The sequence below is a fragment of the Carcharhinus amblyrhynchos genome, chromosome 16, assembly GCF_965287045.1.
Source record: "Carcharhinus amblyrhynchos chromosome 16, sCarAmb.v2.hapA, whole genome shotgun sequence".
Taxonomy (NCBI): domain Eukaryota; kingdom Metazoa; phylum Chordata; class Chondrichthyes; order Carcharhiniformes; family Carcharhinidae; genus Carcharhinus; species Carcharhinus amblyrhynchos.
The window spans coordinates 16,836,586-16,857,309 of record NC_137339.1 but is presented as its reverse complement, the minus strand read 5'-3'; the positions used below and the strand labels follow the sequence as shown (position 1 = coordinate 16,857,309).

At 41.2% G+C, this 20,724-nt stretch overlaps 1 protein-coding gene across 2 annotated transcripts in view; it reads left to right on the top strand.

The window, feature by feature from the left end:
• Positions 1-373: 373 nt before the first annotated feature.
• Positions 374-20,724, top strand: part of rpn2 (ribophorin II) — a 46,683-nt gene continuing 26,332 nt past the window's right edge. For both annotated transcript variants that reach the window (XM_080204765.1, XM_080204764.1), the window contains exons 1-8: positions 374-443; positions 4,945-5,132; positions 6,882-6,977; positions 10,057-10,232; positions 11,414-11,489; positions 14,575-14,709; positions 17,241-17,417; positions 19,820-19,938. In XM_080204765.1, the coding sequence (XP_080060891.1) occupies positions 431-443; positions 4,945-5,132; positions 6,882-6,977; positions 10,057-10,232; positions 11,414-11,489; positions 14,575-14,709; positions 17,241-17,417; positions 19,820-19,938 (980 nt within the window). In that variant the 5' untranslated portion in view covers positions 374-430. The remainder of the gene's footprint in view (positions 444-4,944; positions 5,133-6,881; positions 6,978-10,056; positions 10,233-11,413; positions 11,490-14,574; positions 14,710-17,240; positions 17,418-19,819; positions 19,939-20,724) is intronic.

Below are 20,724 nucleotides of genomic sequence, written 5' to 3'. Positions count from 1 at the left end.
AATGGGCTTCGAACACATTTACATCGCCTCCCGTCCGCCATCCCAACTCACCCCTACATATTTTACAATTAATCTCTCGCCGCCACCGGCCGCCCGGGCTGGGTGACCGTTAAAATCCAACCGATTTAAAAATCCGGATCGATCCCATCTGGCACCTACCAACTGTATGGCACGGAGAGGGGGGAAGCGATTAAATCCTCCTCGGCTCTGCATGAAGAATAGAAAGCTTTTTTTGACATAGCAATAAATACATAGAATTAAAAATGTGACTTAATCGAAATGACACCGTTTTAGGTGGATACGGCTGATGAAATGGGGACGTTGGGTCTCATGCCCCCCCAAATTAGAGTGGATGGGTCCGGAGACCCGGAAGCGGAAGTTAACTGACTGGGTGACCTTTCCTTCCCCCCCTTCCTGGGAGCGGGTGACAATGGGAGCTGCAGGTAATGGGGGCGAGGGTGAGAGGGAGCGGCCCGGGGGATGGGGGCGATGGAAGAGCGAGTCAGCCGGCCCGGGGCCTCTGCTGAGCTGTGCAGGGGTAAGGGGGGTACAGAGAAAGAGAGAGACTGAGGGAGCAGTGCAGACGTGGCTGTCTTTCCCCCCCCCCCAGTTATTGCTATGTCTTCCCCCACCCCCCCCGCTACTCAGTCACTGCTCTGTCTCTCCCCCCCCCCCCCAACCCAGTCACTGTTCTGCCTCCTTCCCCCCCCCCCCCCACAAGTCACTGCTCTATCTCCCCACCCCCCACCCAGTCACTGCTCTGTCTCCCCCCCTCCCCCCATTCACTGCTCTGTCTTTCTTCCCAAGCTTGGGGGGGGCTTACCCCACGTCCCTCCAAGCTGAGGGAAAACAGGCCAAGCTGGGATACAGCGGAGGGTTTGCCACCTTCCACATGACCATTTCTTTATTTCTTGTACTTTATCCTTAAAGTCACAAAGCTGATGCTCGGAATGGACCCACATCCAGTCCTTACTTTATCCAAATTCCCATGGCATCCAGTTCAAGGTCCCCCGTAAGAAAGACATCCATGATCTAAGCTGACCAGATCAGGCGTTGCACGTCATCTTGCACTTTATCTTATTAAGAAGTCTCACAACACCAGGTTAACCCAGTTTACCCCAATCCAACATTGGCATCTGCAAATCATGATTTTATCTTAGTGTCAAGGATCATTGTGCCTCAGTTCAGAGGAGCAGAGTTCCCCACTCCCAGCTCTCATGCCTGCCTATCTGCATCAGTTAAAAATACTGCTGACCCAGAGCAGGTTCTAATGAAAAGTTTATTTATTAGTCACAAGTAACTCTTACATTAACATTGCAATGAAGTTACTGTGAAATTTGCCTAGTTGCTGCAGCCCGGTGCCTGTTCAGGTCAATGCAACTAACCAGCATGTCTTTCAGAACGTGGGAGGAAACCCATGTAGATACAGTGAGAATGTGCAAACTCCACACACAGTGACCCAAACAGGGAATCAAACCTAGGTCCCTTTTTGTGGCAACAGTGCTAAGTGCTGTGCAATGACCAGGTTGATGCAAATACTGGAACAGTGAGGTGGCATAATTGAAAAACCATTCCATTTTTCGGCTCATTCTCTCAGTTGCGAGGAGGATGTTTGTATCTGGGTCCTTTAAACTAAATTAAAATAAAAGCGAGTTACTGTGGATGCTGGAATCTGAAACCAAAAGAGAAAATGCTGGAAAATCTCAAAGGGTCATTGGGCTCAATGTCACCTCTTCTCACCTTAACGGATCCTGCCGGACCTGCTGAGATTTTCTAGCATTTTCTCCTCTGGTCTTCTGAACTAAGGTTATGGGTATATCAACCCTTGCTCCTGAGCACTCATACAGTGGAGATGGACACCTTTCATCCTATTGGACCTGCACTGACAACAATCCCACCCAGGTCCTATCTCTGTAACCCCTACATATTTACCCTGCTAATCCTTCTGACACTAAGGAGTGATTTAGTGCATCCAATCCACCTAACCTGCACATCTTTGAGAATTTTGACAATCTACCAGTTTCTCTTGTATTCCTTTCTGCCATATGCTGGGATTCTCTTGGGGTCTCATTCTTTTTCCTGCACTTAACATTTAGCTTTTGGTAACTTACTGTAAAATCATAATAAAAGCAAAACACTTCAGATGCTGGAAAACTGAAATAAAGATAGAAAATGCTGGGAAAACTCAGCCAGACTGGCAGCTGTTCATACAGACGTCAAACGTTAACTCTAGTTCTCTGTCTCCACAGATGCGCCAGACTGGCTGAGATTTTCCAGCATTTTCGGGGGGGTGTTTTTCTGTACTCGAATCATGATATTCAGCACAGTGTTAAATTTTGCTTTCTTTGAAGTGTTTTATTGTGTTAAAGGTGCTATATTCTATAACAACATTCAAAAGACATTTGGATAGATGAATGACAAGGCAGGGAGTAGAAGGATATGGACCACTCAGGCAAGAAAATATTAGATTAGAGAGGCATCTGTCAGCACAGACCTGGTGGGCCGATGGGCCTGTTTCTGTGCTGTACTGTTCCTTGTATATAAATATGATTTGAAAGGATATGCACCATTTTGGCTGGTGATAGATTGATCTGAATCTCTGATCTAATTTGTACTAAATATTGTATCTTGGTGCGAAACTTTAAAGCATGCATCTTCATTGCAAAAGCTCTTGTTACAAAGAAATTAATACTATGTTTCTACATTACATTTCACATCAAAATGTGGTTCGCTGCAGTTGTTGTTTTCAAATGCATTGATGCAAAAGTAACTGTGATTCCTGAAAGGAATGGCCAATCAATTTGTAGTTTGTATTTAACGGGATTGTTGGCCAAAATACCAGAAAAACTCTTTTTGAAAAGTGTAGTGGAAGTTTTTATAACTCAACAAACAAACAAGGAGTCTCATTAGAATATAGGTAACCTTTGATAATGCAGTGTATTTTCTATTGCACTAGTGTCAACGTGAATCAGTGTTCTAAAATTTAAGATGTGTAACACCACCTGCACTTCAAGACACTTTCTGTTCTGAAGGGTGTTCTCAGTAAGAAGTCTGACAACACCAGGTTTAAGTCCAACCGATTTATTTGATAGCAACTCACAAGCTTTTGAGGTTTGTGAGTTTACTATCAAATAAATCGGTTGGACTTAAACCTGGTGTTGTCAGACTTTTTACTGTGTTTACCCCAGTCCAGCGCCGGCATCGCCACATCCTGTAGGGTATTGTCAGTAACTAAGGAAAAACAGTGTCTTAAGAGCAGAAAATATTTCGCCACACAGCTAAGGAAATAACATGAGCAAAATACTATGGGTGCTGGAATTCTGAAATAAAACAGGAAATACTCAGGACTGGCAGGATCTGTGGTGACAGGCACAGTTAATGTTCCAATTTGCTGGGCTTTCATTAGTTCATGACTGCAGGAATTTCTTGCGATAATGTACTAAGCCCAGTAGTGCTTCAACAATAATAAATAAAAGCAAATTACTGCAGATGCTGGAATCTGAAACCAAAAGAGAAAATGCTAGAAAATCTCAGGTCTGGCAGCATCTGTAAGGGGAGAGAAGAGCTGATGTTTCGAGTCCAGATGATACTTTGTCCTTGTCAGAGGGTCACCTGGAATCGATACGTCATTTTGTCTTTTGCTTACTGCTTCAACAATGACACCACTCCCATCTTAAGGTCAGAAGGATATTTGCTGATAATTTCACAATGTGCACTACCATTTATCAATTCCCAGACACTGAAGCGGCCCAAACCTGAATGCAGTACAACCTGAATAACATTCAGGTTTAATAAACGACAAGTAATTTAGTGCCACAAGAGTGCCAGCCAGTGACTACCTCCAAGAAAAGAGAATCTAACCGTCTCTCCTTAACATTTTAACCCATTACCATTGCTGAATCCCCTGCCAAATTTCAGAGAGTTACCATTGGCCAGAAATTAACCAAATCAGCTGTTGACTACAAGAGCAGGTCAGAGGCTAGAAATTCTGTGATGGGTAATGTGTTCCCCCCCCCACCCTCCATCCACCATTTGGAACATCCTCTCCTTTCACCACGGTCTCTCAGTAGCAGCAACGTGTACCATCTATAAGATCAACTTCAGCAATGTGTTAAGTTTTCTTTGTCTTTCTTTTCCAAGTTTTGTGTTGGCATATGGATGGTGTACTGTAATTACGACATAAGAATTAGGAGTAGGTACTTGACCCCGTGAGCCTGCTCTGCCATTCAATACCACCATGGCTGATTTAATTATGGCCTCAACGCCACTATCCTGCCTCCCTCAATACACTGTTGAGACTCTTGTTTGTCAAGAATCTATCCCATGGTGCTGGTGCTACCGTTGCCAGTGCCTGAGGAAGAGAGTTCCACAGACTTGTGAATCTCTTGAGAGAAAAAATAGTCTTCTCATCTCTGCCTTAAACGGGAGACCCCCTTTTTTTTAAACTGTGTCCCCTTGTTCTCATCTCCACAAGGGGCGCATCCTTTCAGCATCCACTTTCCGACCCCCTCAGGATCTTACATGTTTCAATAAGACCACTCATTCTTCTGAATTCCAGTGGATACATGCCCAACATTTCCTCATAAGAGAACCCCCTTATCCCAGGAATCAGTGACATGAACCTGCTGTGCACTGCTTCCAATTAAATGATGTCCTTTCTTCAATAATGAGACCAAAACTGCCCACTGTACTCCAAACATTTGTCTTCAATTTGTGGTTTTCACTGCTGTTGAGGTGTTCACATCGGTAAATCCTGCAGATGTCTCGGAGTCAAACAAGCCCTTACAATGTGTTGTTTTTATTTTTATTGAAGTCAGTTAATCCAGAGTTGGTACTATACTTCATCAATGAACGATATACAAAAAATACTTTGTGATCTTACTATGTGCATGTGTAATCTCTCTTTACCTATCACTTAATCTGTATTCTTTTCATGTGTTTCAGGTACAGGGACGTTGTTCACCTTGGCCTTGCTGGCCGTTACTCAGGCCATTACCCTTAAGCACTATTTGTCAAATTCTGATATTGAGAGATTAACACAAACTTTAAAGCAACCTTATCCTAATTTGGAGGATGCCTATTACAGCATAGTAGGCTTGCAAAAGCTTGGGAACCAAGTACCGGATGAACAGGTGAGTAGTTTCACGAAAGAATGTATAACTTAACTAGATTTCATTAACATAGCAACAACTTATATTGATGTGTTGATTTTAACATAAAATATCTCGAGACACTTCACAGGAACATTATAAAATAAAATCACACTGGGCCACAGAAGGAGATATTTTGTTAGATGATCAAAGGTTTGATCAAAGAGGTAAATTTTAAGGACTGCCCTAAAGAAGGAAAGGGAGGTGTATGGTAAGGATTGCAGAGTTTGGGTCCTAAAGCAACTGAAGGTGCTGGTGGAATGATTATAATTGAGGATGCTTGAGGCCAGAATTAGATTTGTACAGATAAAAAGCATTGCAGGGCTGGATGAGATTACTGAGATAAGGAGGGACAGGTCATGGAGTGACCACAATGAAAATTAAAAGATCAAGACTTGACCTTTCTGGGAGTCAGTGTAGGTCAGTGAGCACAGGAGTGAATCAAGTCTAGCAATATTGAAGGCAAAAATGAGATTTTCAGCAGTAGTTGAGCTGAGATGAGCAAAGTTAGGCAATGTTGCAGAAATAGAAATAGATGGTCTTAATGATAGCATGAATGAGAGTTTGGAAGCACCTCATTGTCTTCCTTATCAACATGTTTACATCATCTGGAGACAAGGGGTCAGACGTATGGTTGCATAGGTATTCTGAAGTGAGCCAGAACTCAGCCATTGTCCACTGATTTTGGGTGTGTTTATTCTGCTCCATTAATGCTGCTGAAGTTGGAGCTTAAGAAACAGATTGTATGCCTTCTTTGATTTAAAGAATTGGAGAAAAAAGGATTTCTTTATTCTGGGGTCATGTATGTCACTAGCAAGATCAACATTTACTGCCTAGCCCAAGTTAACCTTGAGGCAGTGGTGCTCCTGAACCACTAAGGTTCACGTGGTGAAGATCTGTCACAGTAATGTTGAGTGGAGAGCTTTTATATTTTGACCAAGTGACCCTGGAGGAACAACAATATAAGTTTAAGTTGGAATGGTGTATGTCTTAATGATAATGGTGTTCCCGTGTACCTGTTGACCATGTCTTTCTAGGCAGTGGCAGTTGCAGGTTTGCAGTCCCAAACAAATAGGCACAGAGCTAACCTAAGTTACACAACAAACAATTGGTATATTACCTGAAATTGAATCGACATTTTCCTGCACAGTAGGTGGTTATTTCAGAATGTTTGATCGTGTGATGGGCAATTTGTCCAATAGCTGAAACATGAGGCATCTCAGATTCCTTGGGAATAATCTTTCGGCAAAAGACCTTGCATATTGAAGGATTTCCCCACTTTCTAAATGTGGCTAGTGCAGAGTGATCAAGTGATCACCGCTTGTTGGATGAAATATGAAAGGCGCCAAATGTAATGAGAGCTTTGCAAGTTTGCGTGTTCTGTGTTTGAGGAATTTGATCGACCTGAAGAAAAGAACAGTTTCCTTTTGGCTGACTTTTGTAGCTGTGGTATCTTTTCCATGTGTTGACAGTGCTGCTTTATTTAGTTTGTCCATTTTAATAATTGTAATTTGTTTTATTATCAACATAAAGATTAGTATTGAGAGAATTAACTGGATACCTGATTCATAGAATCACACAATCTTAGAGCCATGTTGCGTGGATTCAGGTTCCATCATTTTTTGAAAACATGTCATGAATTAAAATTATTCTTTGTTAATTTTTAAATGGAAAGAGCTGTGCCGGCAGTTAAAAATGTACTTCTGAATCTGTTTTCTTTTGTCCGATCAGGCCGCTTGTAACTTTTTGAAATCGCAAGTGGACTCCAGCGATGTTGATTCCCTTTTTTATGCTGCTGAAGCAAGTCAAGCCCTCTCTAATTGTGTGGTAAGCAATGCAGAAAGTAATTTCTAAAAGGAAGAATGCGGGGCAGTACAGTGGCTCAGTGGTTAGCACACAGCGCCAGGGATCCGAGTTCACTTTCGGCCTCCGGTCACTGTCTGTGTGGCATGTTCTCCCCATGTCTGCATGGGTTTCCTCCGGGTGCTCCAATTTCCTCTCACATTCCAAAGATGTGCAGGTCAGGTGGATTGGCCGTGATAAATTATCCCTTAGTGTCGGGGGATTAACAGGGTAAATACATGGGGTTACAAGGGTAGGGCTTGGGTGGGATTGTTGTTGGTGCAGGCTCAATGGGCCTCCTGCACTGTAGGATTTCTATGGTTCTATAAAGAAATTGTTTATTTTGCTGTGCAAAACATAGAAAGTAATTTCTGTGTGATTTAGTCCACTTTCTGCATACCCATTCACACCACAAGTTGCAGGTCATCACTAATTATTACTATAATGAATCAAGGGTAAGATTTTGCTGATGGATCCATGTGAAAGCGCAGAAGTAATAGTACAAGAAAGCTGATGTCCTAAACTGTATTTCTTCCAGCCAGGGGCATGTTGTAAGTGATAATACTTGTTTTGACAGCTGCACGTTCATACCAGCAAGGGGTAGTAGTTTGGAACTGTAGACTATATGGGACTTATGCTGCCAACTTTAATTGAGAAGCCTTCATTATTGTTTCCATAGCTTAGAAAAGCTAGAATAGCAGGGTTCACATTCCAGAGAGGACTATTTCCATATAGTGATGCTGAAAAAAAATCACTATTAGTAGTTGTCTTCATGAGCGGGACATTGTTGCAGATGAATATTATTATTATGTTGGAATGCAGTTTATGAATTCAGTTTGGCAAGGGATGGATTACAGAATGGAGGTACAATAGGGATGATGCACATGGACAAGAAGTAGCGTTTTCAATTGAGGGAAGGGCCAATTTCAATAGGAATATATAATAAAGAGGAAATGGAGAGAGTACAAAGCCAGCACATTTCTTTCAAGATGAAAGGTCATAGTAAAAAGCCCTGGGAATCCTGGATGTCATGGGGATATATAAAATTCAATAAGGAGAAAAAGGAAGACTTATGGCAGGTACAGGAAGCTGAAAACAATCTTAGAGGAGAAAGTGTGGGGGGACACCCAAAAAAGAAATTAGGAAAGGGAACTTGAAAAAAACACTGGCAGGCAAAATAAAGGAAACATTCCAAAACATTTTATAAGTGTATTAAAAGCAAGAGGGTAACCAGGGAAAGAGTAGGACTCATTAGGGACCAAAATGACCATCTGTAAAGACGTAGGTGAGATATTGAATGAGAATTTTGCATCTATGGAGAAGGATGATATGGGTATAGAAAACAGGGAAGGGGATTGTGACATTGTACAGATAAGCATTGAGAGGGAGGAGGTGTTAAGTGATTTTAGTACTTAAAAAAGTGGATACATCCCCAGGCCCAAATGAGATGTATCATAGACTTCTGTGTGAAGCAAAAGAGAAAATTACAGAGGCTCTGATGCTAATTTTCAAATCTGGCCAAAGGTGATGTGCCAGAGGACTGAACACCAGCTAACATGTTACCATTACTCAAGAAGGGAAGTAGGGAAAAACTAGGGGATTACAGACCAGTGTGTCTAACATCAGTGGTAGGGAAATTATTGAAAAAAATTTCTAATGGGGCAGAATTAATCTCCATTTGGAAAGGCAAAGATTAATCAAGGATAATCAACATGGCTTTGTCAAGGGAAATATTATGTCTAACAAATTTGAGTTTTTTTGAGGAGATGACTAGGTGCATAGATGAGGGCAGTACAGTTGATGCAGTCTATGTGGACTTCAGTAAGGCTTTTGATAAGGTCCCACATGGGAAACTAATCAAGAAGGTGAGTGTTCGTGGGATCCAGGGAAATTTGATAAGTTGAATCCAAAATTGGCTTAGTGGCAGAGAGTGATGATCAAAGACTGTTTTTGTGCCAAGAAGCCTATGTCCAGTGCCATACCACAAGGATTGATGCTGAGTACCATGTTGTTTCTAGTATACATTAATACTTTGGACGTAAATGTCGGGGTATGGTCGGCATTGACAATAATTGGTGGTTTGGTGAATAGTAAGGAGGAAAGGCTTAGATTACAAGACAATATAGGTAGACTGATCAGATGGTCAGAAGAGTGGCAGATGGAATTTAACTGATGTGATGCATTTTGGGAGGATTAACAAGGCAAAGGAATTAACAATGAACAGTAAGTTGCTAGGAAGTACGAAGGACCAGAGGGATCTTGGGGTGCATGTGCATAGGTGCTTAAGAAGACATATGGGATATTTGTATTCATTAGCCTAAGCATAGAATATAAGAGCAGTTAGGTTATGATGGAGCTGTATAAAACACTGATTAGGCCATAGCTAAAGTTCTGTGCTCAATTCTGGTAGCCACACTATAAAAGGAATGTGATTGCACTAGAAACGAGTGCCGAGGACATTCACCAGGATGTTGCCCGGACTGGAGCATCCCAGGTATGAAGAGAGGCTAGTTAGGCAGGGGTTGTTCTCCTTGCAGTAGAGGAGGCCAATTCTGGTGCACAACATTATGAAGATATAGGATAAATAGGAAGAATGTTTTTCTCTTAAAGGAGTAAAATAACCAGAGGTCATTGATTTAAAGTAAGAGACAGGAGATTCAGAGAGGATTTGAGGAAAAGCTTTTTCACCCAGAGGGTGATGGGAATCTGGGAATCACTGCCTGAAAGACAGGAACCATCAGAGGATTCAGGCATTTGTAAGAGCACTTCAAACATAGCATACAAGGATACAAACCAAGTAGTAGAAAATTAGAATAGAATAGATAGGTGATTGATGGCTGGCACTGGCACGTTGGGCCAAAGGGCCTCGTTTTGTGCTGTGAAACTCTGGCTTACTAAAATTGCAATCCCTTTATTCTGTATCCTGATGAAACATGGAGAAATGTTGATATATTGAATGGTATGTCAAGGAAGAGGATGTGGCATTGAATGAATGACTGACTGCATAATACGCAGTAAGCACAATAAGCAGATACTTACATTTGTTTTCAAAATGTGTTCGCAGATTTCAGTCAGCAATGAAACTCGAAATCTCTTGTTGGCAGCAGTGAGCGATGATTCTTCCATTATCCAGATATATCATGCAGTCGGAGCTTTGAGCAACTTTGGCCTTCCTGTCGTATCTCGGGATGTTCTTGGAAGCCTTACTGCTCATATCTCTAAAGATGATGGCTCACTGGGGTATGTCATTGCTTGTATCCCTGTTATTCGTGAATGCTAGAAATTTGAGATGAACTGTTTAATCGGAACCCCTATGTAAATCAGTATCTTTACCAGTCAGTCGTGGATAATCACACAAATACTTATGTAGCCAGGGCATTAGGTTTTCAACTACTTTGCATAGAAACCTTTAAGTGTTTTAACAAAAATTGTCTTTGACAATTACACAACCAAACATTACAGAAGGAGGTCTTGTCCAGTGCGACCATAATGAATGGGAAATATGAGAATTAAAGTGAAGAGGAACAGAAGTAACTAACATGTGGTCCTGACTACTGGCAATCTAATTCCTGAAGCCCAGCCTTTTCAACTGTATTTGCTTTTATTTCTTAAGCACTGGTTTGATCTGCTTCATTAACACAATTACACCTGACAACTGTACATTATACTATGTGTTGCCTTATCGGTTGATCGTCTAAAACTAGAACACTGAGATCTGTTACTTGCACAGTAAAATAAATGAATACATGGATTTACTTTATAAGTAGCACATAAGGCTTGGTACCCAGTAGCCCATGAAGAGCAATCTTAGGACACTGCTGCTCTTGGGAATGCTGTCTGAAGACTGCAGATGTCACTGGGGCAGAGAGAAGGGAGTTGTGCTTTACTCTGCTTCGAAACTAATAGTACCACGCAGAGGCTGAGTTCAAAAAAGTAGGAAAGTATTCAGTTCTTCAGGAGTGTTTGAAGAAAGTTATTGAAGAATGATAGGAAAAGCAACTTTGTCCAAATGGATAATATAAAAAGTGCAAAAGATAATTATATTGAAATCTCAAACCGAGTGTCTCAATGAAATGACTGTAATCCCAGACTTTCCCCTACCTTTTGGTAAATAGAAATAGTGTATCATTAGACACATTACGTTAATGTAGTCTCATTATTCTGATTTTCTTTTTGCAGTACATTGTGATCTGAGATTGGAGGGTCATTAAGTAGAGCCTCTTGTCACCTCTGCAGTGTACAATGGTAGAGTGAGATTGCAAATACGTAAATGGAAATTTGTAGTTACATATGTCATGGTGAAAATTGAATAAAAATTATCATAGATTCAATCTGCGCTGTAACTTAAATTCATGTATCGTTTACAGGAGAATGGACCTCTTAAAATTAGACATTCCTGAAAGTAGTGTTCTTCTTTACAGAATTATCCATGCATTGCTTGCAGCTTCCTACCTATCTCAGCAGGCTGATCTAAGAAGTATCGTAGAGGAGATTGAGGTAAAAACTTTGTTTTGAAAGTGTGTATGGACGGATTGGGACAGAAGATCATGAAGTGAATAAGATTAATTTCTAAATTGTTAATTCATAGGTAAGGCTGTGACACACGACATTAGTGATTTGGGCTTTTGAAAATCTCTGTAGTTTTTTTTAAACATAAAATAATAGTGCCTGAAGGCATAACCATACGCAATCCATGTCCACAAGCAGCAAGACCTGGACAACATTCAGGCTTGAGCTGATAATGGCAAGTAACATTTTAGACAATGACCATCTTAAATAGGAGAGAATCCTACCATCTCCCAATGACATTCGATGGAATTACCATTGCTGAATCCCCCACTATCAAAATCCTGGGAGTCACCATTGACCAGAAATGTAACTGGACCAGCTGTATAAACACTCATGTCAAGGGAAGGTCAAAGGCCGGGAAGTCAGCAGCAAGTAACTCACCTCCTGACCACCCCCCCCCAAAAATCTGTCCACCATCGACAAGGCACAAGTCAGGACTGTGGTGAATACTTTCAATTTGCCTGGATGAGTAGAGCCCCAAAAACACTCAAAGAAACTCCACACCATCCAGGACAAAGCAGCTTTTTTGATTGACACCCAATTTATCACCTTCAAAATCCACTCCTCCACCGATGCACAATGGCAGCAGTGTGCTTCATCGACGAGATGCACTGCGTCAACTCACCAGCAGCACCTTCCAACCCATGATCTCTACCATCTTGAAGGACAGGGGCAGGAGTATATGGGAACACCATCACCTCCAAACCCTACCTACACCATCCTGACTTGGAACTCTGTCACTATTCCTTTGTTGCCCTGGAGGTCCCTCCCTAACAGCACATGGACTGCAGCTGGCAAGAACAGTATTTATTGTCCGTCCCTTGAGAAGATGGTGATGAGCTGCTTTCTTGAACTGCTGCAGTCCATGTGGTGTAGGTACACCCACAGTACTTGCACTGGTTCAAGAAGGCAGCTCATCGCCTTCTCAAGGGAAATTAGCAATGAACAATAAATGCTGTTCTTGCCAGCAAAGCCCACATCCTGTGGACAAATAAAAGCAAAACTCTTTTCACATGTCCTGGTAATGAGCTATAATTGATAGTTGCCTGACAAGCAAACCTTTTACTAGTTATGTTCAGTGCCAACACTGGATCATCCTTGTTTTCCAAAGATGGCAAAAGAATGCTATATCAGGCTTTGTTTCAGCTGTTAATTGCCGATCAAATTTAGTAAATGGCTACAAAACTAGTGACTAGCATATTGTACAACAGTTATTCAAACGAGCTGGCTGGTTACAGTTAAAAATTAAAAGCAACCTCTTCCCTAAACAATTCAGAAATTAGTTTTCTTATTTGGTTCTAGTTGCTCACTCAGCCCATGGAAGTTATCTGACCTAACTAGCTCACTGTGCATGAATTGCAGGCATCAGATTAACCACTTTGAAAGAACTAACAGAGTAAATGATATAAAAGCAGCTACGAATCAAATAGATATTTGAACAAATTCCGCAACGTTTATAAATTTTTAGAAAACCAAAAGATTATTGAAACAAAATATAGCCAGAGCATTTTTTCATGAGTAAAATTTACCTTTGATCTTTCAGTACCAAGATGGAACTAATACAATGCTATTGGAATGTAACAAGAGCTGGACGTTAGTAGGCTTGGGTTGTCAAGTGGCAAATAACATTTGCGCCACACAAATGCCAGGCAGTGATCAATTATCACCAATAAGAGAGACTGTAATCACCACCCCTTAACGTTCAATGGTGTAACCATCACTGAATACCCCACTGTCAACATCCTTGGGATTACCATTGACCAGAAATTCAATGTATTCACTACTTAAGCACAGTGGCTACAAGAGCAGGCCAGAGACTTGGAATACTGTGGTGAATAACTCACCTCCTGACTTCCCAGAGCCTATCCACCATCTACAAGGCACAAGTCAGAATGGAATACTCCCCACTTGCCTGGATGTATGCAGCTCCAACAACGCTCAAAAAGCTTGACAGCACCCAGGACAAAGCAGCCTGATTGATTGGCACCACCAATGCTCAGTTGCAGCAGTGTGTACTATCTACCAGATGCACTGCAGCAATTCACCAAAGATCCTTAGACAGCACCTTCCAAACCACAAGCACTTCCATTTAGAAGGACAAGGACAGCAGATAAATGGGAACACCATCACCTGCAAGTTCCCCTCCAAGCCCCTCACCATCCTGACTTGGAAATATCGCTGTTCTTTCGCAATTGCTGGTTGAAAATCCTGGAATTCCCTCCCAATGGCATTGTGGGTCAAAGCTCAGAGCATGGACTGCAGCAATTCAAGAAAGCAACTCACCACTACTTTCTCAAGGGCAACTAGGGATGGGCAATAAACGCCGGCCAGTCAGCAATATTCATGTCCCACGAATGAATGAAAAAAATCATAGAATCCCCATAAGAGGCCATTCAGCCCATCAAGCCTGCACCAACAACAAATCCACCCAGACCCTATCCCTGTAACCCCAAATAAATACTCTTTTTTTTGTTACAGTTAACCTCAATCATTTTTAACTGGATGCCCCAGTGATGGAGAGATATTGATTCTGTTGCAGTTTGTAGTTATTCTCTCTGTTCTACATGCTTCTGCATACCTTCTGTGAAATTCATACATGCTTGGTTAGGCCAGTCAACATCAATACTGCTCTTTGGCTTCTCAAGTTGGTAAGACTTTCATCTTTAGGAGAGGAAACCAGAGTGTTAAATCTGGTGCAAATGGCTACCTTGCCACCACTAGTGAGAGCTTATTCAAAGGCAGACCTCACAAAAGCAGGGTGAGACTGTGATGGCTCCATAACGTTTTCTGAAGAAAGGTGACTTTTCTTCAAATTTTATGGTCTATATTTGTCACTAAAACCGTTGCTCTCCGACTGAAACTTTAGCTTAACTTCCTTAATTTGAAACTTCATCCAGATGTATCGGAGAAAGCAAAACTGCTGTTGGGTGTGGACAGTAACATAGAAGAGGTTCAGGTTTAAAACAAATTAAAAGAATTTTTATTGGTAGCTTAATACATGTGTTCTGTTTAGGATCTGGTTGCCCGTCTTGATGACCTGGGAGGTATTTATCTTCAGTTTGAAGAAGGATTAGAAACAACAGCTTTGTTTGTGAGTGCTGCGTACAGGCTGTCTGACCATGCTGGAATGGAGCCAGCTATCAAAGAGGTAAGAATAGTGAAGCTGAAGAAACCAGCACGCTGTAGAGCCAATGCTGAGTGCACTTGTAAAGTACCCCACTTAGACTTTTTAATGATATTTTCAAACATCCTGTGATATATTTTGTGAAGAAGCTGTATATTTTGACGTGCGTGCTGGCAAGAGGAATGCACTTATACATCTAGGCCAGAAAATGCTGGAAATTCTCAGCTGGTCTGACAGCGTCGGTGGAGAGAGAATAGAGCCAACATTTCAAGTCTGGCTGACCATTTATCAGAGCAATAAGATTTATTTTGCCTTTGTCAGAGCTCTGATGAACGGTCAGCCAGACTCGAAACATTGGCTCTATTCTATGTCCACAGATACTGTCAGACTTGCTGAGATTTTTCAGCATTTTCTGTGTTTATTTCAGGTTCCAGCATCTGCAGTATTTTGCTTTTATAAAAATGAATGCTTTTTAATGTATCCCCTCATAGCCTTGCTCTGTTTCCCCCCCATCTCCCAACTGATCACCCCCCATGTTCCCTTTACGCATTGTTCCAGTGACGTTAATCATGAAGAGGAACGCACATACCTCCTGTCATTCTAGTAGGACCAGAATTTTGCAACAGCCTGAAGCCACCTTATCAAGACAAGTACTTAGGTGTAGCTGAGCAGCAGTTTATTCTTTCATGAATGTTTTCACTCAAGTAATGTAGGAAAATCATTTACAAAGATCGTAGTGAAAATATGCAGGCTGAGGAGAAAAAAATGTGACCCATGATCTTGCTATGTTGATGATAATGGTCATGCTTGAGATATTATCCCTGTTCAATTTGCTTACAGACTCAATTTATGCTGCCTACTGGATTATGATACATTGGTCAAAATTGTGGTAAATTTATCCAACCTGCACAGTATGATCTTGGCACTTCGTAGCATTCTGGCCTCCAAACTATAAGGCCATAGATTCAAATCCCACTCTGGAACCCAAAACTGCATTTTTTCAACTTTTATGTAGATTCACCATTTTAGCCACAGATATGTTCAAACTTGTGCCCATTTAGTGTCCATTTCCTCCTCCTTTGTATAGGAGGAAGAGAGCATACATTGGTACTTGAGCTGTAGTGCTGAGATTATTTTAATTTGTTTGGGTGGATTTAGATTCTCGATGAACAAAGGCATTCTTGATAAACGAGGTGAAAAGCTATCCAGGTTGGTGGGAGGCTACAGTCAGATCAGCTATGATCATATTGAGCGGCAGAGCAGGCTCATTCAGTGTCCCTTTCCCCTCTTCCTTGTACAGGAGGAAGAGAGCATGCATTAATAGATACCAGGATGAGCACTTGGCACATCATAACATTCAAGGCCAAGTGCTGGTAATTGGGATTAGGTGAGAGGTTAGGTGTTCCTCGGTGCAGACTCAAATGGGCTGAAAGGCCCCTTTTGCACTCTGATTCAATGATTGGTATTTGAACTGTAATACTATTTTAATTTGTTTGGGTGGACTTAGATTCTCGATAAACAAGGGGATGAAGTATTATCTGGAATAGGTGGGAGTTACAGTCAAATCAGCCATGATCTCATTGAATGGTAGAATAGGCTCAAAGGGCTGAGTGGCCTTCTTCTGCTCCTAACTGGTGTATTCATATACCAGTATGGATAGATGTTTCCCTAGTCCCAAATATTTCAATAGATTTATGGGGTTATGTCATTTCATTAATTTGTGATTGAATATTACACAAAAACCTTGTCCTTCCAGCAAGAATTACTGTCATTAACTGTTGACTTTTATTAAATGTTGGTTTGGATAATGTATGTACCATCTAAGAATATTCAGAAAAATTAATTGATTCTGGTCTTCAGACTATTAAAGTAAATAGACTGCTGGGTTCTTTCTTTTGGAGAGAAAAGGGCTGAGAAGAGATTTGATAGAGATGTTCAAAATCATGAGGGGGCTGGACAGAGTAAATAGGGAGAAACTGTTCCCACTGGTAAGAGGATAAAGATTGAAGGGGCACAAATTTAAAGTGATTTGCAAAAGAAGCAAATGTGAAGTGAGAAAAAACCTTTTCGCACGACGAGTGTTTTGGATCTGGACTGCACTGCCTGGGAGTGTGGAGGAGGCAGGTTCAATCAAAGCACTCGAGCGAGCATTAAATGGTAATTTGAATTGAAACAACGTGCAGGAGTATTGGGGAAAAGGCAGGGGAATGGCGCTAGGTCATGGTGCTTGTTTGGAGAGCCAGTACAGACACGATGGGCCAAATGGCTGCCCCCTCCGCCATTTGGTTTCGGAGTGGGGGGGGAATTTTCCAGCCATTCACACCAATGAGATTCTCTGATCCCGCTGGCACCGCAAGTTTTGCAGCGACATGGGGCAACATCAGTAGGAAATCCCATTAACAGCGGCTGGAGCAGAGAATCCCACAAGCAGTGCGCCACCTCCCGCCACAGGGAAACACGCGGCTGGGAGGCCAGAGAATTTGACTCATCAATTTTTTGGTTTTATGCATGTCAGTAAATCTCCAAATTTCAGCTCCGACTCTTTTTAATTTCAGGATCAAGTAATTCAGCTTGTTAATGCTGTATTCAGCAAGAAGCATTTTACCACACTCTCGGAGGCTTTCAGCATTGCCTGTGCTGCTGCAGCTTTGTCCCATAATCAGTATCACATTCCAGTTATCGTGGTAGCTGAAGGAATTGCCTCTGTTTCCCACAAGAAGCCCACCCTAAAGGTAACTAATGTTAGATCTACAATTTTGATTTAGCTTAATCCAACTCTTTTATTAAAGTATCTTAATTGTTCAAACTGAGGAGCTTTTTCTCTTGCAGAGATAATAAGAATTTGCATCTACTTTGGGCATCTTCTCTGAATTAGTGGCTTCACTTGATATGACAGAGCATCTTAAGAATTGCATCTTATTGCCCTATGCTGACTTTTATATTAATGTACCTGAAGCAGAAGGAATATCTGATTGTGGTTTGAAATCAGATATATCTGTGCCTGTTGCAAATATATTTCTTCGGAGTTAGCATGTCAGGAAATGAGATACAATAAATGCTTGATTGTAGGGATGTTAAGTGAACAAGCAAGCTATTTTATAAGAACAGGAATACTATGCAGTGCAAAATTAAATTTAGTTTGTGATTCTGAATAGTTGAAACAGATGTTTGGATCTGTTACCAATTAGAATTCTGGATTTCAGAACATGGGGAGCTATAGAATCAGGAGGTAAGGTGGAGCTGGGGTGTACTGCTTATTACCTCAACTCCCTGCGATTGCCTTTCCGCCACCATGGGGCGGGGAGACAACACATCATATTGCGAGGCTGCCCAGTTAAAGCTGTGGGCACTTCTGATCAAGCATCCTCTGGTTCATGGAGGGCCCCACCAGCAGCAAGAGCCAGCTGGCTGAAGCACATTTCTCCCACCTTTGCAATAAAACCAACCTAAGGGCCTGCCTCTCTAGACCTCACTTATCTGGGTTTCAAGGCTGCCTTCACATTGCATACTCCCAGTGGCACTGCTGGGACTGTAGAGCTGCTGACCAGTTGTATCGAGGTGGACCTTTGCTTTTAAAGGGATTGGGAGCCATGACGACAGACAATTAATTGCCTTATGGGCATAGAATCACCTCAGGGTCCCTGGAAATGTCACTGCGGGGTTGCCTCCAGCTTTCTGGGTGGCATCAGGACTACTGCCATGGTCATTAAAATTTAGCCGCATGTAAGCTAATTGTACAATCACCAATATGAGCAAAAAAAATCAAGTTCAATCCCAGGCTTTTAGATGAATTCAAGGTCTTTGGGCGAACACTGTCAAGAAGTCATTGAATGGCACAAATGCTACTTCAGTGGATTAGTTTTAATTTTACTACAGTAATAATTTTTAGGATTTTTGTTTAAACATATATTTTGAACATTAGACTGTCTACAATCATTATCAAGTGGAAAATGGCAGCCGTTTGTCTGAAAAGATTTCAAGTGACTTGCAGTCTTGCGATATTTGATACTTGAAACTTGTGATATTTCAAAATTCAGGTGCAAATAAGAATCACATTAAGCCATGATGGGGTCATGCTAGCTAACTTGACATTTTAATATTGGAAACCGTGTAAAGAATTTCTGAGGGTTCCATTGGTCTATGATTTTGGCATAATGAGTAGATGCTGGATAACTACATATAGATAAAATTGTAGGTATTCACAAAGATTGTTGCCATAAGTATTTGAGAAATTTCTATAAAAACCAAAGTAGCATCACAGTTGGAATTATAATTTTAACATGACTGATGTGCTGAAAAAAATTGATCCAATCTTTATTGCTCCGTGGAATGAGAACAATTTTGTAGAATCAATTCTAACTTAGAAGCTGACTATCTTGAGTAATTTTGGAGCCACAGTGGAGATTAGTTGGGAACTGGTATCCAGTTTGGGACCACATTCAGATCAATGAATAACAATGTGGGAGTTGTGGGTACTTGAAAGACACGAGTCATCTTTTATGCTTAAAACACAAAACTGCAAATAAATTATCTGAAAATGAAAATTACATTCTGTAAAATTGTTTATTTTGCTCAATTTTAAACAGGATGTGGATCCATCTGGCCACATGACCCCTCAATTTAAATGCTTGGTAATTTCAACACTATGCATTGTGACTGTAGGAGAGCATTACACTTTACACATGTTCAGGTCACCAAAATAAATTGATGGCTCTTTTATGAAATGAGTTTTTTATAGAAAAAACTTCTATTATGTACATCTGTTTTTGGTACTTGAAAGTAAATGATGTGAAATTTTAATTGGAACAAAGAAAACCTGTGTGTAGTGCGATATCAGGGTGAAAGTGGTGATAATTAAATTTTTATTTGGGTTGCAACTTTAAACATCTTGTTTACAGGGCTCTGTGTACTTTAGGTGTTAGGGAATCCAAAAAAATACTTAAACATAGCATCAAGTTGAATGAACGAAGAACAATTCCAAGTTCACTGCATACAGTGCACCATGGAGATTCATCTTCTGTCTGTAACAAGTGGCAATTTGTTCAGCTGACTTGCTGTTTGAAGATATTGTTCATGAAATGACATACCTCAAAGTGATTTGGTCTTAATTTTTCCTTGCCCTACTTATTTCCAGTTGCGTGTGACCAATGTTTTGTCCCAAAGTCTGACTTCAGCTGATGTTCAGCTTGAATATGCCAAGTCTGCTTTGACAAAAAACACAGTTCTTCAGCAATCATCTTTTGCTTTGAAAGGGTAAGAATGATATTTTTGTGATTAATACAGATAATTTTTTATTTCTGTAGACCACACGAAATAGTTGATACCAAATTTCACAATGTCTTATGTCAAAGTCTTGCATGGAATGAATTTGGTTGTAGGCAGTCTGACTCTTAATATTGGATGTGAGCCCCAAGACACTGGATGTGAGTCCCATGACACAGCACTACCTTCTTTATTTGCAAGGCAGTAAAGCATAGCTGATGCTGAAAGTAGAAGACTTGAAATAATATGAGAAAAGATACTGCTTCAATATTATGGTTCAGGAATGTTGTGTCAGAGCTCAGGGAATTTGTCATTTCTGTCCTTTGTTGCACCTAACCTGAATGTTTTCAATGTCAAAATTGCTTATCTTGAATAAAATCATTAGCATAATGTCTTAAATCCTGCTGCAGGATTCCCAGTGTGTGTTCCCAGCCACATGTTTCTCAGAGGCAGTGCACCACTCGCTGGTGGCAGGATTCTCTGGCCCCACCACTGTCAGTGGCATTTTCCATTGGCGTCACCACATCCACCAAGAAACCCACAGGTGGGGTGTGCTGCCAGCAGGACCAGAGAACCCCACCGGCGCAAATGGCCGGAGAATTCCAACCACAGTGTCTCTTTCTTTGTGAGGAAAATTAAACTATTTTTAGTTGTCATCATTTTGAAAGGAAAGCCATATGGGGCATTAGGATATTTAAAGTTAGAACAAAGTTAGATTTGATCAGAAGCTTTATTTAGCCTCTTAAATGCAAAAACCCTTGTGGGGCTGGGGGAATA